The sequence below is a fragment of the Dama dama genome, chromosome 21, assembly GCF_033118175.1.
Source record: "Dama dama isolate Ldn47 chromosome 21, ASM3311817v1, whole genome shotgun sequence".
NCBI lineage: Eukaryota > Metazoa > Chordata > Mammalia > Artiodactyla > Cervidae > Dama > Dama dama.
This window is the reverse complement of record NC_083701.1, coordinates 39,430,001-39,451,391: the sequence shown is the minus strand read 5'-3', so window position 1 is coordinate 39,451,391 and position 21,391 is coordinate 39,430,001. Positions and strand designations below refer to the sequence as shown.

The 21,391-nt window shown below is 39.3% G+C and overlaps 1 protein-coding gene across 5 annotated transcripts in view; it reads right to left on the bottom strand.

The window, feature by feature from the left end:
* Nucleotides 1-21,391, bottom strand: part of ZFHX4 (zinc finger homeobox 4) — a 201,294-nt gene that overhangs the window by 153,018 nt on the left and 26,885 nt on the right. For all 5 annotated transcript variants that reach the window (XM_061123519.1, XM_061123521.1, XM_061123522.1 and 2 more), the window contains exon 3: nt 21,360-21,391. This exon is cut by the window's right edge. In XM_061123519.1, coding sequence (XP_060979502.1) covers nt 21,360-21,391 — 32 coding nt within the window. The remainder of the gene's footprint in view (nt 1-21,359) is intronic.

Sequence of the window (21,391 nt, the reverse complement as noted above, 5' to 3'; positions counted from 1 at the left end):
TTATTAGCAAGATCTTGAAATAATAGGCTTGATTTTTTTAAGGGAATAACTCAAGTTATTTTATTAGCCTGCTCTTTCAGTTTATGAGAAGGGGGATTTTTTTTTTTTTTTTTTTTTTGATCTTTTGAGGGACACAGACTACATGGCCAGTGGAACTCAGATACAATTTGGCATTGGCATTTTACAGTAGATCAGGGGTCAGCACAGACTTGATTATTTCCCATTGATCTACAAAAAAAGGAACTTCTTAATGAAACAGGCAAAGACCTAGTCTTCAACGTGTAAGTGAAGTAACTTTTCCAGTTACTTTCACTGGTTTACTCCAGTTAAGACAGTAACTTTTCCAGAGTTACGTGTTCTGACAATGTAGACTCTCTTGCTTATGAAATTGGGCACATTTATTTAATTCTTTTGAGCAATGGTTATCATTGTAGCTGCCAGTGCATCTGTATTAGGTGCTATATTTGGGAGAAAAGAAAAGTACAGATATTAAAAGAAAATTGCCAAATTGTAGACCATACAAAATAAGGTCTTTCTCATAAACAAAATAAAGTGATATACACACACATGGTGGCGCCAGTGTTACAGAACCTGCCTGCCGACGCAGGAGATGTAAGAGACACGGGTTCGATCCCTCAGTTGGGAAGTTCCTTGGAGGAGGGCATGGCAACCCACTTCAGTATTCTTGCCTGGAGAATCCCACAGACAGACGAGCCTGGTAGGCTATGGTCCATAGCGTCAGAAGGAGTCAGATACGACTGAAGTGACTTAGCATGCACACATGTGTCCATAGGGTCACACAAAGTTGGACACAACTGAAGGGACTTAGAATGCATGCACATACATACCTACACACATCTCTACCTACACACACACACATCCTTCACACATACCATGCACACATTTATTTATATCCACATCTATGGAGAGAAGAAGAGAGGGAATCTGCTGGTAAAACTCTAAAAACAAACCTCAGAATCTGCCTTCCTAGAATAGCAAGAAAATGAGAAATTGCAGAATCATTACAGTGAGCTACAAATGAACGTACAACCCAGCAGGCCTGTGGAAGCCAGCCCTCAAGAGACCTATAAGATTCCTGTTCAGAAAATAGACTATATATCTGCTGCCTGGGGATATCTTTGTGTACAAGGAGAGTGGATTTCTGCAACTGTGATGAGGCAAAGTTTGATTCCAAAACTTTACCAGCAAAGATATTCCTATCAAATTCAATCAAGGGGCCTTAGATTTTTTTTTTTTTTTTTAATCGACATCTGGAGAGTGGTTTCTTGGCCCGACAGTTCACAAAAGTGCCAGACTTTCAACAAAAGAATAGCTGTTTTGTGAAGAAAGGTTTTCTTTATAAAGGTTTGCCATTTTTCCTACTGAAATGGAATTTTTTTTTTTTAATATCAAAACAGGTCAGATTCCTGTCCTTAGAAGCAAAACCAGGAGCAGGAGAGAGGGCAATGCCTTCCATGACTTTCTCAGATAGAGTATACAGGATCAACAGACTCTAGAAAAGTCTCGGTGTGCAAACAGAGAGAACACAGGTGACTACACAGAACTGCCTCCTCTTCTGAACATGGAGGGACAGATGCTAACAGAGTGAGGCTGGTACAACCGCCACAGTCACTGCTGTCTCAGGAATCTTCAGATCCCCAGTGACCTTCAAAGTTCAGTGATCCTCAAATCCGACTGACAATCAGCATCATCCATTCAAATGAAGAGATTTCTGGTTGCACCCCAGAGACGGTAGGCCTTGACACCACTACATTTTAAAAGTGGTAACAGGGAATCTCACATTCAACTTTAGTTGATTCAACTTGTACAGACATTCTGCACAAATCAGTCAACTGAATGTGCAGTTGTTTCTAGATTGTCTTTTCACAAAAACGTTTCGTGAGCCCCAAAAGTTTGAGAGCGCTTGCACTCTGATCAAATCTCACTGGTTAAATAAATGATTTTTTCTACAGGACAACAGTCAATATCTAGTGAAGTCAATTCAGTTCAAGGACTTCCCAGGTGGTGCTAGTGGTGAAGAATTTGCCTGTCAGTGCAGGAGACATAAAAGATGTGGGTTCAATCCTTGGGTTGGGAAGATCCCCTGGAGAAGAAAATGGCAAGCCACTCCAGTATTCTTGCCTGGAAAGTCCCATTGAAGGAGGAGCCTGGTGGGGTACAAGTCAACAGGGTTGCAAAGAGTCGGACATGACAGAATCATCTTAGCATGCAAGTAATTCACTTCAGCCCTGACTACTTTCCTAACTGCCTCAATACAGGCTCTTATTCAAATTCTTCACTTTCAACCAAGATTGGAGGAACAGTTTGATTTACACAAATACCTATGTACTAATGACACAAATGCATGTTCCAGATCAAAAACAACTACCTACTTGTTTACAGTGGTAAATAACTATTTCTTTACAGCATGTGTGAATATGTGTTTAACGTTTGTCTACTTCTCTAAACTGTATGTTCCACCAAGGCCTCTGTCTGTCTCGTTTGACACAATATCCATACTTTCCAGCAAAGGGCCTGACAGAGTGGTCTCTCAAATGAGTAAGAGACATGATTAGTCAAATAAATAAATAAGTCACAGGGCGTTCCAAGATGTGATTCAGTTATTTCTCTATATACAATTACTGAGAAATATCAACAACCTCAGATATGCAGATGACACCACTCTAATGATGAAAGTGAAGAGGAACTTGATGAAAGTGAAAGAGGAAAGTGAGAAAGCTGGCTTAAAACTCAATATTCAAAAAACAAAAGAAGATCATGGCATCCAGTCCCATCACTTCATGGCAAATAGACGGGGAAAAAATGGAAACAGTGACAGATTTTATTTTCTTGGGTTCCAAAATTACTGCAGATGGTGACTGCAGTTATGAAATTAAAAGAAGGTTTGTTCCTTGGAAGAAAATCTATGATAAACCTAGACAGCATATTAAAAAGCAGAGACATCACTTTGCCAATAAAAGCCTGTATAGTCAAAGCTATGGTTTTTCCAGTAGTCATGTATAGATGTGAGAGTTGGACCATAAAGAAGCCTGAGAGCCTAAGAATTGATGCTTTTGAACTTAATGCTCTTAAGATTCTTGAGATTCCCTTGGATAGCAAGGAGATCAAACCAGTCAATGCTAAACAAAATCAACCCTGAATATTCATTGAAAGGACTGACACTGAAGTTGAAGCACCTTCAACTTCAATACTTTTGACTACCTAATGCCAAGAGCCAACTCATTAGAAAAGACCCTGATGCTGGGAAAGATTGAGGGCAGGAGAGGGTGGTGACAGAAGATGAGATGGTTGGATGGTATCACTGACTCAATGGTCATGAGTTTAAGGAAACTCCAGTAGATACTGAAGGACAGGGAACCCTGGTGTGCTGCAGTCCATGGGGTCACAAAGAGTCAGACACAACTGAGCGACTGAACAATAACAATAGTACAGTTACTGGGTTTCCCAGGTGGTGCTAGTGATAAAGAACCCGCCTGCCAATGCAGGAGATGCAAGAGACACCAGTTTGATCCTTGGGTCCGGAAGATCCCTTGGAGGAGGGCATGGCAACCCACTGCAGTGTTCTTGCCTGGAGAATCCCATGGACAGAGGAGTCTGGCGGGCTACAGTCCACAGGTTGCACCACTGAAGTAACTTCACAGGCATGCATGCATACGATGACTACACTACTTCCTGTTTACAAGAAAAACTTGTAAACATATACCTGCCGATTAACCAAAACCATGGAAAATCTGAAACCAGATAAATATATGTAACTGTCTCTGCAATTTAAGATGAAATACTTATTAAAGCTCAGAAGAATTTAGCTCTGAGAACCACAGACATGATTACCTGTAAATCAGATCTCAGTGATTTGTTAATGCCTACTTTCTAATCATCATGGTAATTCAGAGCCCATTTTATAGATGAAAAAATTGTCGTAGCAGCCAAAAGACAGAAGCAAAATTAACACCAGACACAGAAGCTTTAAGCATTCAGTTTTCAGCTATGTGAGCTCCACTTACTACTACTCATTTGCAAATTCACACTTGCCAGATTTGAAAAGCGGTATTTAAAAGTGTCATACACAGTTCCTTTTCTGTGGGCAAACTTCTAAGAAAGAATGGGTATTGAATTTAAAGCACATAAAAGGATACACAAATAGTTATTTTCTCGGAGCTATATTTACCCATTTTCAAGTGGATGAGTATAGCTACATTCTTCTTCAAACAAATTTCAACTGAAGGCCAACTGGAGAGAGAAAGTTAAGAATGGCTTTTCAGGAATGACAAGTCCTGGATATAACAGTGTAACTGAGTGCACTCACAGAAATTAAAAAGGAAAATATCTTACCAATAATAAGAAAAGCAGAAGTTATCTCCAAGTACAAAAAGCAATGCCAATGGAGTAGATGTGCTGACAAGACATGAATAATATTTTCCACATATAAGAAAAGCTTTCATCTCAGAATGCGTTTTCAAAGCTATTTTTGTACCTTAATTAAGATCTCCAGAACTCACTGGAGTGTTTTTTTTCTCCATTTACTAATATATTAACTAAAGCACCAAAATGCTTGCCAAAAACCACATAAAGAGCAAGAAAGTTGACTGGACACTTGAAGACAGAAAATGCGTTAACTCTTCTTTGAAACTTTTCTTGAGTTATAGAAGACTACAGGGAGATAGCAGAAGACGCAAGAGACAGGGGTTCGAGCCCTGGGTCGGGAAGATCCCCTGGAGGAGGGCATGGCAACCAACTCCAGTATTCTTGCTTGGAGAATCCAATGCATTGGGAAGCCTGGTGGGCTACAATCCCTAGGGTCACAGAAGAGTTGGACATGCACTCATGCCCAGGGAGATAGATGGGCGTATCTTCCACCGCCTTTCTCTGAAACATCACTCCACACCTCCCACCACACTCCACTCCCAATATACTAATAGTAGGAGGGCATCAAAAGTGATTCCCACCTTGTCAAGGCTTATTAAGCTCATCAGTGTTCCTAGACATAAATGCCAAAACAGTCATCCAGTCTTTTTAGTCTCACTGTGTTTTAGACTCAAGAAAGTAGCTCCAGGGAATCTTTTAGCCTGAGATAACATGAGAGCTTATCATGCTTTCTTGCATGCATGCTTTCTTTCATTTTTCTTTAAAGACTTTTTTTTTGTTCAGAGTAAAACAGAAAGAAGAAATTATGCAATGTTATGTTCTAACGGTAGGAACACTGGCAGCTCAAGCCCTGACCTCACCCTACCCATGTCAACAGGCTTTATGAAAAGCAGAAGGTCTCAGGAAATTGAAAACGCCAAGGTCAATTTCAAGTGTTTAAATAAAATAGGGTGATGCTTGAAATAGTTACAGATAAAATACCAACCATTTCCACTGATTAATTAGATTAGCTATTAGAGACAAGTATATTTATGCTTTTACATCTAGAAAGAGAAAAAAAAAATCCTTCTAGTTAGCAAAGAAAAAAAAACCCAAGTAATATTTCCCTTTGTCCATATATTTATCACTCAGAAAAGGTAAAATTCATGCTCACCAAACATCATATAAGTGGGGAGAGGGAGGCAAGAGGGAGAGAAAATTTAAATTATACTGTTGTTGTGCATTATTTTTCAACAATGGGACATCTTTTACTTGAGAAGAAACAAATAGCCATGTTATCACAGTTCTGCAAGGCAGGAATCTAATTTCTTCCCTAGATACCACAGGAAATCTAAATATTAACTTTCTGAATGACACAAAGGAGTAAACATTGCTAAAATGTGTTATACAGAGGACCAAAAATGTCCCTACAAACTTCTGGAATTCAGAAAAGCTGTTAACAGAGACAATTCACAAGGGAAAATAAAGCACAGATAAAAAGGATTGTATATTTTCTTCTAAAAAACCTGGAGAGCTTCTTGAAGACAGGAACTGCTTCGTATAGCCTCTGTGTCTGTTTTATTCATCACCACAGTGCAATGAGGAAAAGCCAGCTTTTGTGTTTTACTAGAACTTCAGTCTATTTCTACTTCCCTGGTGGCGCTGATGGTAAAGAATCTCCCTGAGACCTGGGTTCAATTACTGGACCAGGAAGATCCCCTGAAGAAGGGAATGGCAACCCATTCCAGCATTCTTGTTTAGAAAAGCCCATGGACAGAGAAGCCTGGCATGCTGCAGCCCATGGGGTCACAAAGAGTCAGACATGACTGAGCAACTGAACACCACCCACCACAGAACATCACAAAATGTGTTTCAGTCATTATCATAAAATACAACAGTTTTCACCCAGTATGGAGAATTTAGTTCATAAACATTTTTCAAAGAACACTGTATCAACCAGATAAAGGTTTACATTCTGACACAGAAAAAAACCCTACATACGGCTATCAGTGATTTTTCTAATTTGCCATCCCTCGCTGTCTCCTCCCCAAATCTCTAAATCTCTATCTATCTCATCATTACTTCTCCTCTCAAAGGCTGTCCTTCCCAAAGATCAACTGTCACAGTCACTCTTACATCCATGCCCTTCTGCCATAAACAAGGCCTTCTTATCCAGGCATTCTTCTCAAAGGATCTTCACTTTAACAAAGTGACTGTGGGTGTTGGAGTCAGTCAATCTGAGTATAAATCCTGATCCAGCTGGCACTGTTACAAATTAATTAACTGTTCATTGCCTTAGTTTCCTCATCTTCAAAATGGGCATAATTATACAGGCTTGTTGTTAGAAATGAAATGAGTTAATATATTTAAAGAACTTGGATTATCTGCCACCTAGTAAGTGCTCAGTAGATGTTCAAATTAATTTTCTCACTGGACTTTTATTGGTCATGGAGGAGAAGATGAATAAGGCAAAGTTTATCACTCTCACTGGGAGAGTGATAAACATTTGTACTATTCTTTAAAGAAAAGGGAAAAGGAGCTGATCAGATACAAGAAGTGACCAGCAGTACTGAGTCCAGTTAATACCAGTGACTGTTGTTTCAGGAATTCCACTTGTAGGTATAAACCCAAGAGAAAGGAAAACACATATCCACAATATCCATACAAAAACCTATATACAAATGCTCAGTTTCATTATTCATAATAGCCAAAAAGTTGAAACAACTCAAATGCCCATAAACTGATAAGAGGGTAAATAAAATGTAGTCTATCCATACAATGGGGATTCCATAATAAAAAGGTATGAAATGCTGACTGATACCACAATATAGATGAATCTTGAAAACATTACGTTAAGTGAAAGAAGCCTGTCACAAAGAACAAAATATAGTATGATTCTAGACTATATAGACAGAGTGTAATTAGTGGTTGTCAAGGGCCAGGGCTGGGGAGGTTGGGATTATCGGGCGGTGGGGAGGAGTAGAGGTAAACAGCATAGGATTTCTTTTGGAGTATTGAAAATGTTCAAAAATCAATTGTGGTGATGGTTGCATAATTCTGTGACTATTCTAAAAAAAAATTAATTGGATGCTTTAAGTGAGTGAATTTTGTGGTACATGAATTATATCTCAATAAAGCTGCTGAAAATAAAACGTTGCAGTACTCAAGCAGAATACAACGGCCTCAACATTCACTGCCCTGTCCATATGGTAGGTTGGGCTTCCCTGGTGGTTCAGAGGGTAAAGAACTAGCCTGTAGTGCAGTAGACCTGAGTTCGATTCCTGGGTCAGGAAAATCCCCTGGAGAAGGAAATGGCAACCCATTCCAGTACCCCTGCCTGGAAAGTCCCATGGATGGAGAAGCCTGGCAGGCTATAGTACATGGGGTTGCAAAGAGTCGGACACGACTGAGTGCTTCACTTTCTTCTTTCTTTTCCATTAGTTCCTTCCTTCTCTATTTTAGAACTGATTTCTTGAGACTTTTACTCACATTTTCCTAAATAATTTCAAGTTTAATTATTGAGATTGCTGTCTTATCCTATCATGTTCCCCTGGGGACATCTGAGAGTTGATCAATTTAAGAAGGTATTTGTTCTGATTACCTAATTCCCAGAATTTCAAGGATCCTTTTGAGTCTAAGTGTCTTGCTGTATCTGTTATGACTTGAAGGCAAAGAAAAGAACAAAGTACTAATTAGATAGAGATTACTTTAAGAAACTCTTTGCATAAAAGATGATTTTTCACAAGACTTAGTGCTCAAGCCTTTGTAAAAAGATACCTGTTCCAATAGTGGAAACAGGACCTCCCTTCTGTAAGGCCTTCTCAATGTGCTCCCACATTTGGTGAGGCCATTGACTTTCTGGAGCGCCTGTAACTTATCACTTTTACCAGTTCACATCCTGTTCCCTGGGGCTTCCCAGTCAGCTCAGTGGGTAAAAGAATCTGCCTGCAATGTAGAAGATGCAGGCTTAGTCCCTGATTCGGGAAAATTCCCTGGAGGAGGGCATGGCAACCCACTCCAGTTCTCTTGCTTGGAGAATCCCATGGACGAATGAAGTGACTGAGCATGCATGCATGCATGCATCCTGTTCCTTGAAACTTTGATTAGTCATGTGTACATACAAGACTGATTTCAGGGCTTGTTGACGAATCTTGCACAACATCATCAAAGGTTTATTATCTCTAGGGACTGAGAACGCTTACAATGGGTAGGAAGAGATTTCTGTGATCTACTTTAAAATAAAATAAGTGGGCATTAATGATTAACTCAAAATCTCCATCAATTTTTAAAATAAGTCTTAGGATACTGTATTCTGACTCCTCTCTCTCTGTCTCCCCCCACACAAACCCCCCACACACGTGTGCATGCAATTTGTTCCAGGGTTTGAGCAAAATAGGCATAAATAGGTCTCCTTGGATACATACTGAAAACATCATTGGAATACTGGCATTTTGCCTTTTTAATGACCAAACACATGAGAACTGAAATACATCCACATTCTTCTATACTCACTGCTAAAGAATTAAGTGGTTCACTTTTTAGAAAAGTGTTAACAGACTTGAAAAAAATCAATTTCAATGTACTTCTGTATCAATGCTTTTACAATAAGTTACAAAGCCATTACATTTAAAGGGGTAGCCATGGTTCTACTGGAAGAAATAGAATGACCTAGTACTTGCTACAGGAACTTGAATGTAAATATTATACCTGAGAGTCTATTTTGAAAGATGCGTGCGTTTGTGCTAAGTCACTTCAGTTGTGTCCAACTCATTGTGACCCTCTGCACTGCGGCCCGCCAGACTCCTGTCCATGGCATTCTCCAGGCAAGAAGGGATCTTCCCCTCCTCCAAGGGATCTTCCCGACCCAGGCGTTGAACCTGCATCTCTTATCTCTCCTGCATTGGCAGGCAGGTTCTTTACTACTACCACCACCTGGGAAGCCCTTTTGAAATATACATCTAAGTAAATGTTGACACAATTAAGCAATAGGATGAGGTTTTTGCATTTGTGACTTTAAAGATGGTAATTCCACTGCCATGTTAAGAATGAATACTGCAAAAATTAAAGAGTTCTTCATAAAACCCATCTTACTTTTTCTAATATTTACGGAATTAACAGAGTCAAAGTGTCTACTTTTCTGGGAAAAAAGTTATTTATGAATTCTCTTTGGATCTATTTTTAAGGAATTTGGTTATAAGCCTGGGGAGTATCTTCTCAGGAAATATTCATCATGGAAAATCTTGGTACAATTGTTCCATCCAAATGTGTTTTTTTAATTACTTAATTTGCTAATAAAAATTACAATAAACCAAAAACAAATAAATTAAACCAGAACATGCTTTTATCCAAATTCTTTCTCAAAGGACATTGAGGGACCTCTGTTTACATAGTAGTGATAGCATCTCATACTAAGGAGGAGAGTGTTTTCTCTCTTCCAAAGTCTGTATTGTACCAATCACCAAATGAAATCAAATCTGAAAGGTATACTCCACTGTTTACGTATTTCCCGTTTTAGCATATTAATTTTATTTTTAAAAAGACAGAGAACAAACTTATGGACACAAAGAGGGAAAGCAAGAAGGGGATGAAATGGGAGATTGGGACTGACATATATACACTATTGATACTATGTGTAAAGTACATAACTAATGAGAACCTACTATATATAGCTCAGGAAACTCAATGCTCTGTGTTGACCCTAAATGGAAAGGAAATCCAAAAAAGAGGGGGTGTATGTATACATATGGCTGATTCACTTTGTTGCACAGTAGAAATTAATACACCATTGTAAAGCAATTATACTCCAATAAAAAAAAATAAAAATAGAAAACAACAGTATTTCTTTGGTGTAAATTGGGGAATCATTCTCCCCTCCCATCGTGTCTGATGTCCCTTACCCTGTTACTCAGGGGTAAGTGCTGAGTTTAAGGTATGATATGTTGAGTTTAAGGTGGCTCAGATGGTAAAGAACCTGCCTGACAATGCAGGAGACATGGGTTCGGCCCCTGGGTCAGGAGATCCCCTGAAGAAGGGAATGGCACCCCACTCCAGTATTCTGGGCTGGAGAATGCCATGGACAGAGGAGCCTGGCGGACTACAGTCCATGGGGTTGCAAAGAGTTGACACAGTTGAGCGATTATGGGGTTGCAAAGAGTTGACACAGTTGAGCAAGGAACACTTTCACTTTTTCACTTTCACTTTAAAGGAGATACATTGTAAACCAACACTCTTTTGTTAGACTTGTTACCAGATTCCCCACAACTGAACAGTGAATGACTTCAGGCCCTAAGGACACATGCTAGTGTTCTTTGCATTGTTATTGCATAGTGTTATTGCCAAAGTAATAGTGAGAAATATTGGAAGTCTTTGAAAGATACTGCCCACCATAATTATCAAATGTCATAATTATCAAAATGTCCTTACACCCTTTACACATACCGGCTACCGGTAATGGGAGTCTCTCCTGCCAATAGTTCTGTCACTTCAACAACTGAAACTATTCTTACTTTTCATTAAAAGATTATTCATCACTGAATATACTCAATTACAGTGGTGTCAATGACTGAGAATATTTTTTGAAGGATTGGAAGCCAGATTCAGAAAGGCAAAGATTTCCTCAAGCATCTCTAAGTTCATGTCAATGGTTCTAAAAAGATGTGGACCAGTTCTCTGGAATCATTAGCAAATTCTCAAGGAGGAGAAAGAGTGCATTAGAAACCTACAGTGGTGGATTCCCCTGGTGTTCTAGTGATTAAGGATCCACCAGCCAATGCAGAAGACACAGGTTTGATCCCTGGTCTGGGAAGATCCCACATGTTGCGGAGCAACTAAGCCTGGGAGCCACAACTACTGAACCTGCGTGCTGCAACTACTGAAGTCCATGCACCCAGAGCCTGTGCTTTACAACAAGACACACCACCGAAACGAGAAGCCCATGCACCACAACTAGAAAGCAGCCCCCACGCGCTGCAACTAGCAAAGCCCAAGTACAGCAACGAAGACCCAGTGCAGCCAAAATAAATAAATAAAAATAAAAGATGAAGAGATTTAAAAGAGAAAGAAAGAAACCTCTGGTGGAAAGAAAATTCCTGGAAACTTGGAATGAAAGGGATCAAAGTAAGAAGTAGAAGATATAGGTTTAAAAAAAAATAATAATTCAAAACAAGATTATCTTTTAAAAGGCTAGGTGCATAGCAAATGAATAGGACTTCCTCCAGTAGCTGTAAGGATGTTGGGGAAAGGGAAGAGAAGACTGGGGTGCTGGGTAGGGTCTAGACTGTGCTTTTACTTGTTACTGTGGAGGAAGTTAAATGCTTAGGGACGCACATTCCCTCTTCCAGGTCAGCGGGGTACCATTTAGTACATTACTGCCGAAGTACCCGGTGACCTGAATGAATTAAGGCAGCTTCCGAAGGTGCTTAACTTGCAAGCACTGAGAGCTCAGGCACTCGGAGTGATAAATATTCTATGAGTCCTTTCTATTTACTATACCAAGCACCCCCAAAATGTCAGGAAAAGAAAGTTTCTTTAAAGGGAAAGAATTCTATTGTGACAGTAAACAGGTAACAATTTTAACCAGCTGTGTCTCCTTCCAGTTTGGAGATGCTCCCAAGAGCTGTAAGTTCATCATGCCAGTTAAACGCTTTCATGGCTGTAAACCCTACTACTGAGCTCTTTTGTTACATCACATCTGCAGGATCTTTAAAATAATCTGTCACTTGAAGGGATAAAAGTGGACACCCAAGTGAAATTTTTTTTTTAAGTCACTCAGTGCTGTCCGACTCTGTGTGACTCCACGGACTACAGCCCACCAGCTCTTCTGTCCATGGAATTTTCCAGGCAAGAATACTGGAGTGGGTAGCCATTCCTTTCTCCAGGGGATCTTCCTGACTCAGGAATAGAACCTGTGTCTCCTGCATTGCAGACAGATTCTTTACCGAAGGAGCTAGGAAGGAAGCCCAATAGTATGGAAGATTCAATCTGAAAGTGTTAGTCGCTCAGTCGTGTCCAGCTCTTTGCGACATCATGGTTCCTCAGTCCATGGGATTCTCCAGGCAAGAATACTGGAGTGGGTTGTCATGCCCTTCTCCAGGGGATCTTTCCAACCCAGGGACTGAACCCAAGTCTCTGGCATTGCAGGAAAATTCTTTACTGTCTGAGTCACGTGGGAAGCCCAATGACAGATGAAGTGAAGTGAAGTGAAAGTCGCTCAGGCATGTCTGACTCTTTGTGACCATATGGACTATAGCCTGCCAGGTTCCTCTGTCCATAGAATTCTCCAGGCAAGAATACTGGAGTGGGTAGCTGTTCCTTTCTCCAGGAGATCTTCCCAACCCAGGAACTGAACCCAGGTCTCCTGCATTGCAGGTGAATTCTTTACCGTCTGAGCCACCAGGGAAGCCCAAAGTATATTCTATGCTTCCAAATACTTCCAATGAAAGAAAGTCTTCAGGAAAATATGTATCAATAAAATAATAATATGATCTCAATACACATTTATATTTACATATACATATTTAATATATGTATTATATTCAAAGCTGCAAAAGTACTTTTCCTTTAAAGAAACCTAGAATATTAATAAAATATTATAAAACTAAGTGAAATGGAATGTTAACCACATATAATAGTTACTAACAGTGACAACAGAACTGTCATCACAATAATTTACCTTTAAGTAGAATTCTCATCAATAGCATTGTAAACAGAGTCTCCAAGACTCTAAGACTCTAAGTTATATCTTTGTTGTAAAAGGGAATTGACTGAAAGTTGTAATTTGACACATTTTGCATCTTTAGCAAATTGTTTTCTTCTCCATTTTCCAGGAACTGCATCATCCTCATGTTTAAAGAACAACATAAACCTTCCAACTAATAGAGAAGCTCTAGTTCGCTCTGTAATTCCCACCATAACCTTTGTCTGAAACTGACTCACAAAGTCTTACACTGCAAAAGAGCAATGAGTCAGCCAAGACATATTGTTCTACAGCTACTGATGACCCAAGAAAGCAATCACACCTAGCCTTTCGACCAACCACTGATGAATAAAAGCACGGAAGCTTTTGTGGGCTAGTATATGGTTGTTGTTTAGTCGCTAAGTCCTGCTTGATTCTCTGAGACCCCATGGGCTGCCGCATGCCATGCGTTCCTATCCTTCACTGTCTCCCAGAGTTTGCTCAAATTCACATCCATTGAGTCAGTGATACTTCTCTAACCATCTCATCCTCTGCTGCCCCCTTCTCATTTTGCCTTCCATCTTTCCCAGCAACAGGGTCTTTTTCAATGAGCTGGCTCATCACATCAGGTGGCCAAAGCATTGGAGCTTCAGCTTCAGCATCAGTCATTCCAATGAATATTCAGGGTTTATTTCCTTTAGGATTTAGTATACGGATTCAACCCTTAATTTGATTAAAGGCTCTGCCACACTGGAAGAACAGAGTCAGCTAGGAAGCATCACCTTAGAGAACATGGTTTGTATCCTTCCTCATTAATGGGACTATCTCCATAAATAGAGACATTTAAAAACCCAGTCCAAACGAAGTGCTCAATGAATGTTTCTGTATTTATCAGAAGTAAAACTTGGGATGTCATTTGGGTATTCTGCAAACAGAACATCAATCACCATATTCCTCCTTGGTTACAGAATCTGAAGATGTTTCCCAGCAAGTTCTTGGGGACTGTGCCTCTAATTGTTGCTCTTCTTTTCAATAAATCAGATCACCACAAGGTCTCTGGAAATACACTGATAATTTGGGGGGGGGGGGAAGAGTGCCTTTTGAAGGCTTGAATTATCTGAATAATGAACAAATCTCCACGTCTAATTGAACTCGCCTGAGCACAGGCTCAGACTTCAAGCAAACTTGGTAAAGCGTTTCCAGTAGAACTCAGGCAGGCCAGATGTTTTGGAAGCAGAATCGCAGTCATTATGCACATGCCAGCTCCTCCTCACTCCACCCGGGGCCAAGACCCTTTCAGCAGCGTGAGGCCTGCTTAACATATGACTTTGGCCGCCTTACTGCATGGCATCCCAGCACCCACACAAGCATTTCGGTGATTTTAAACAAGCTCCACTAGCAAGGATGATTACGTGGAAGCCAAAGAAACCAGTGGGGAGAATACATTCATCATAAGATATAAACCTCTGTCTGCATTTCCTAAAATGATCTCAGGGTGGGAGATACATAGGGATTTACAACTTTGGGTTAAATGCAGAAGACATGGGTTCTATCCCTGGGTCAGGAAGATGCCCTGGAGAATGAAATGGCAACCCACTTCAGTATCCTTGCCTGGAAAATCCCATGGACAGAGGAGGCTAGTGGGCTACAGCCCATGGGGTCGCAGAGTCAGACACTACTGAGTGACTAACGCTTTCTTTCTACACTTCACATGAGACGATGAGCACAACTTACACAAACACTGTAACACCAATCCTAAAGTCTGAGTTGACATGGTCCTGGGGTAAATTAATGGTAGTGCCAGTTTTTACTACTTTTCTGAGGTGGAGGTTGGGTGTGATATGTGATGTGTGTGTGTGTGTATGTGTGTGTTTGGAAGGAGGGAGATGAAGGAAGCTGTTAGGGTGGGCTACCACCCTCCACATCCCCATGGCTGACATAACAACTGGTTCCCCCTCATACATTAGAAATTCATCCAGATTAAGTGGTTCCTTTAAAACCAAATACACTCTGGGAAAAAAAACCTGAGAGTCATTTACACCTTTTAATGTACTACTCTGCTTTTAGAGAAAGGTGTCCTTCCTCCTTAATTAAAACGATGCTCGTTTTCTTTGGGGAATTTGATGGCTGATCTCACAACACAGAGTATTTCCATGAAGAGAAGATCTAGGCAGGAGAAAACAGTAAGCATTTCAGCAAAGAGAGAAGAGAATAACGGTGAGTGCCTGATGTGTGGGGATATGGCAGGACCAGTTAAGGAAAGACACATCAAAAATAAAATCAGGGAGTCCCAGTGACAGGCTTTGCTTTCTTTAAATTTTGTTTGAGTTTGGTAACAGTTCCACACATGCAATATCATTTTATCTCTCCTGACATGGATGTACTAAGTTGTGAATACCTGGTCTAAAGTCATCCTTCTACAGGCTGGCATGTATCATCATGTATCTATAGGTGTGTGTATCTATCTATATATATTAATATAGAGATACCTATATATATATAGTGTGTATACATATATATAGTGTATATATAGTGTATATATATATATATATATATAGTGTATCTGGATAAACAGATATTTTTGATCTTTTTTCCCTACTGGAATATAAAGAGAGTTCTCAGCTCATACTGTAATATATATTTCTTGCCTTGTGAATGCAGTGAGAACACCCATATTTGTGCTGAAGTAGCCATGTTCTGACACATGGTGTGCTTCAGTAAATGTCAAGCTTAAAAACAGAAGGAGACAAAGTAGCAGGTCTGGCCAATTACATTGTGATCTGAAAACACTAGTGATTTATTAGTTGCTATTATCTAACCAGCTGATCTCTATTTGATCTGTGTATTTATTAGTTATAAGTATTAAGCCAGCATGTATTGTTCTACTACAGGAACTTTTTCAGCCTCTGCCTTGCTTTTTATATGAAAATACAATAAAATAATTTGAGTTGTGATTACTTTAAAAAAAAATAAATCCTGCAGCTGGAATTAAATTTCACACTGAAATTCAACCTTGAGAGGAACAGAAATATGAAACTAATGTAAAAAGTGCAAAAATTTCCATATTCAGGTTAATGTTTAGCAACAGAAAAGAATAACTTTTGTTTATCTCTGAAAACAGCTTTCTTTATCTAAACAAATGACTAGAATAAGATTAAGAAAAACCTGTTTTGGTTTTTCAGATACACACACATATTCCAATTTCCTTTTGCACAATGACTTTTATGCAAATAGGCATCACACAATCTCCTGACCTCTTTTACCATCACACCGGGACAATGACAGTTCAATAATTGAAATGGTACATATCGGGTATATTTGATTTTAAATTGCAAAGTTGGACTCAGGACTACTGAAATGAAAATGCTTATGATTCTTTGTTAATTCCAAACTGATCAGATTATTATATTTCCTACCAGTTTAAAAAGAAAAAAAAAACTGCAGGTGAAGCTAATTATACCATTTTTTTAATTTCCTTGCCATATACACTGTCCAATGTGTGTGTGTGTGTGTGTGTGTGTGCATTCTCTTCTGTGACCCTCCCCCACACCTTGATTTTAGTTCTTAACCTGGATTCTTTCATCCATAACATGGATAATGAGAAAACTCCAAAAATGTTCCTTGAGGGACTGTTACACTAAAAGTTACGTAGGACTAAATCCCACGTGTCTTCCTTTGCTCACCATGGAGACGGGAGATTCATTCACTGCCCTCAGCCAATTTGAAATCCAAATATAAAAACAGCCTTATGGAATTCAGACAGATGATTCTCCTTCACAACTAGCAGATGCAAGAAGAAAAATAAAGACTAGTATAATTAAGTTTTTAACTTTGATCCAGTGAAGCTGTGAACACTCCATTTAAAAATACATATAATATAAAAGCAGCTGAAGCTCAGGTGTGGCAAGAGTATTTGCACGCCCAGCACAGGATGGCAGTCAACCAATCAGCTGGCCAGAAAAGTTTCAGCCATTCTAAGGCTGTGAATAAGGTAAACTGTGAATCTGAAATATTACCAGAGTCTTGTTCGTTCTTTCTCAGTTGGAATGCGGAATGCTCAGTGGTTTTCGCTACATCTTTCTCCTGGACACTTTAGAAAAAGATTGGGATCACTTAAGGAGTAGACTAAATTGCAGTGCATTTTTTAATGAGGGTTTGAAGTAAAGAAGTTTCTTTAATACATTTCTCAATTTATGCATTAGTCCATTATTCATCTTACAAATATTTATTGAGGACTCATTATGTGAATATCAATTGACAGAAATTTGTAGAGGATGCAAAGGCGTGAAATTAGAAAACTATAATCAAATCTAATAAACTGGTTAGCTGAGAACACTGTTTTGGCATTATACAGATATAGATATGCACACACAGGGGCTTCCCTGGTGGCTCAGATGGTAAAGAATCTGCCTGCAATGTAGAAGACCTGGGTTTGATCCCTGGGTTGGAAAGATCCCCTGGAGAAGGGAATGGCCACCCACTCAAGTATTCTTGCCTGGAGAATTCCATGGACAGAGAAGCCTGGTGGACTACAGTCCATGGGGTCGCAAAGAGTTGAACACAAACGAGTGACTAACACTTTCACTTCATACATTCAGTACTTATTAACCTCACTTTAAATATACTTTCAGACATTAAAAGAGAAGATTAAGTGCAATCTGCAATTTCAATTTATTGTTTACATTTTTTAGCCCAATTTTGCTTCATCACTAAAATTTCTGGAGGAAAAATAAGATCAAAATTTGAATAGTGCCTAATGTTTCAGACAAGTTTGCTTGAAGAAATGAGCAAGCTTGTCTTCACAATAACAAAATTCCTTCACAAAAAAATCCTAAGGAAAAGAATACTGCCAAAAAAACGAATGCAGCTTTGTTTGTTTTTGCAGTCATCGTTAGCAATAGACATAAAGGTATTCTTTTTTTTTTGGAGCCCATATGGAAAGATCATCAACACATTCTGCCTCTGGGTTCTTTGCCAAAATACCATAACCCACAAGCCTTCTACCTTAAACATGAAAGGAAAGGTGTTGTTCTGGTCAAATAAAGAAATAATTTTTACTAGCATACGTCTAATGTTAAAGCTGCTTAAATCCTGCCAAATACATTAAAACAACATCTGTAAAACAGATTTTCATTAAATTGATCAGGTTAAAGTTAAGCAGCTAGGCAGATGATGCTTTTAAGCTACCCCTTAACCTTTAACCTCTAACCTCCTTAAACTGGAATAAGGACACACACTTCTTTGAGGTAAGACTGCTTCAGGTTGACCATGCAAGAGGTAAAGTGGCCCATTCAAATTGTCCTGACACATCCCCACATTTGGGAGTGTTATGAATCAATATGCTGTCAATGAGAAGAGCTGTTTTTCTCCCAGCCCTGTATTTATCTGTCTTTTCACTGCTACTTGTCACTTTCCCTTAAAGTCTGAATAATTCACAATGCAAAATGATGTAAATTAAACTCCTAATGAAAATGAATTTTATATAGGCAATTATTGTCTGGTCATTAGCTCAGACACTGTTTTAAGTCCAATTTTAATATTTTCACCATATTATAAACCATCATTTTTTTCCAGGCCTGGGCCAATTTGTTAGGGTCTCATTTAAAAGCAATTAATGTTACTTATGGAGCAATTTTATTTTGCCTACACAAGCCGACCAAGCTTGCTAATATCCTCATTACTGCTCTTGAAAATCCTCTGGATCTGACTCACACAGTTTCTGTGAATCAGTTTAGAAACCACATCCTCAACACATTGCTACTCTGGAGGAATTATTTCTAGTGATTGCTAGAATGAATAAATGCTCTTTGAAGGCTGATGCAAAATAATAGAGTCCCACTGCCCAATACTGAGTTTCAATGGCTCCAATATTTATCTGTCTAATCTTTTTAACTCAAGGTAAGCTTGTTCAAAGTGTGTTTTTATTTGTTTGCTGACCATTTGGAGACACTACCCCACAAGGACATGTAGGTATTTAAGAGATAAGGAAATAAATACGATGGTGGGGAGAGTCAATTTGTATGTACAACATTTTGAAGGTAAGAGTACATACAGCCAGGCTTCGCTGGTGGCTCAGTGGTAAAGGATCTGCCTGCCAGTGCAGGAGACACAGGTTCAATCCTGATCCAGGAAGACCACATGTAACGCAGAGCAGCTAAGCCTGTCCACCACGGCTATTGAGCCTGTGCTCTATAGCCTGGGAGCCACACTGAAGTCTCAGCACCCTAGAGCCTGTATTCCACGAAAGAACCCACTGCAATGAGAAGCCCGAGCACCACCACTAGAGAGTAGCCCCCACTCACTGCAACTAGAAAAAAGCCCACACTGCAATGAAGATTCAGCACAGCCAAAAATGAAATAAATAAAATTTTTACAAAAGAGGACATATAGCCTTTGGTTCTGGTATCTCAAGCTCTCTCTGCTTTAAGGACCTATTCATAAACAAGTTCTATCTCATCTGGTTGGTATACAGTCAAAGACAAAATCCAGCCCTCTCTGAAATGGAACTTCAAGGGTAATCCTGGCACCTAGCAAACTGCTCTGCAGACAGTGAGGGTGGTCAGTCCATATTCATGGATAAACTTAATACACACACACACACACGTAAATAAGTATCTGGCAATGAGATTAAATAGCCTTTCCTGAGAAAATCAACAGGAATGCTCTACCTTTCTTTAGCTTCCCACGTGAGATTAATAAAGCAGAAAAATTTGTACATTTATATCTTCTATTCACAACATGTTAATTTAAAGTGTTGGAGGACTTGCGTGAATATAAACACAGTTCATGAATATTCTATATAGCTCCCAGGGTCAGGATCTATTATTTATACAAACTTAATGTGTTTTTTTTTCTCCTAGATATTCTAAAAGTTTTAATAGATCAGGTATCAACAGAAGAAAAGTTGACAACTGAACGGCTGTTAGCTGTTGCTATAAAAGCGATGGATTATAATCATTCTATTCTGTTTTCAATACCATCAACTTAGAAGTTTTCCATTTTATGTGAGGGCCTGCACTCCCCTCAAACTGTGTAACCCAAATCTAATGCTTTCGTTATTGATCCACGGAGCGCCAGTATCACAGGCACAATGTTACAAATTCTCACACCACGACTTTAGGTTTTCACGCTCAGTACATCAATCCAGCATTTGAACGTCAAGAAACAGCCCAAACAAATAGTGGCGGGCCAATCCAAATAAATAATGCCTGCACCTGCCCCAGATAGCCACATTCTGCTCTTTTTGTGGTCTGTTTATAGTTTGAAAGCATATTTGAAGAGCCGCAGGTATCATAATCGCCGGGTGACTCCTGATAGTATAGTTATCACTGATTTCTAGTATAAATCAATAGATAACACTTGCAAAATGGATTTTGCAATCATATTAGAGCTTGTTACAGTGACTAATGGTTTGCAATATTTTCTGAATTTTAATATCCTCTGGACAAAAGAAGTTTTTAATAAGTTACCAAGTTATTCATCATAGAAATGAATCTGTTCCTGCTGTACATGAACCAAGACAATCAGGCCAATCCAGTAAACAAACTGCAGAAAATAAATTAACCAGTAATTAGGGTTCAGAAAAAGTCAAGTCAAGGTATGTGACAAATGAGAGTCAACACTTGGACGTATTCATTACATCTGCAAAGCTTTCTCCCCTATAAAAGTGTTATTTGCCATTTAATGAACACTTTTACCGGTGCCACACCCATAGAGGGACGGGATAAAAAGATTACTAGCTTGGGAAGTTATGCAAAATAACAACAGAGTTAAGCAGAAGACTTTCAACTGATGCTAAAGGAGGGTGTCTTTTTACTCAGTACCACCAGAAACTTACAGGAAAACACGCGCACACACACAGTGTTTGGATCACCCTTGTTTGTCACTAAACAAAAGATGATGCATTCACAAGGCAGTGCTGTTTTTGTCCTCTGCTCCCTGAAACCATTCATACTTAGCCAAGAGTGGTGCAATGTTGTTGTTTTTAATCAATCAATTAAAGAGGTTTAAGAGTATTATTTTATAGGTGGAAACACTCAGAAAAGTGATGTTATTTCAGGGCAACCAGTAGAGTGATCAATCCCACAGAGACAGGTGTAAAAGGGACATACAGCAAATCCTTTAAATAAATTCTCCAATTCCATCTATTTCAATAGACTCTGCATTTAGTAACGTGAAGCAGAGACTGTGGCTCTAGCCCTTCTATTTTTTTTTTTCCCCTCTCTCCTTTTTCCTTAACTTGCAGATCGGCGCTCCAAGCTCCGAAACAGTTAATTCCCTCCTCCACTCCGTGCCAAGAGAAATGGATGTCACTGCTTACCTTGTAGAGCTTCAGGGCCGCCTCGTGCCTGT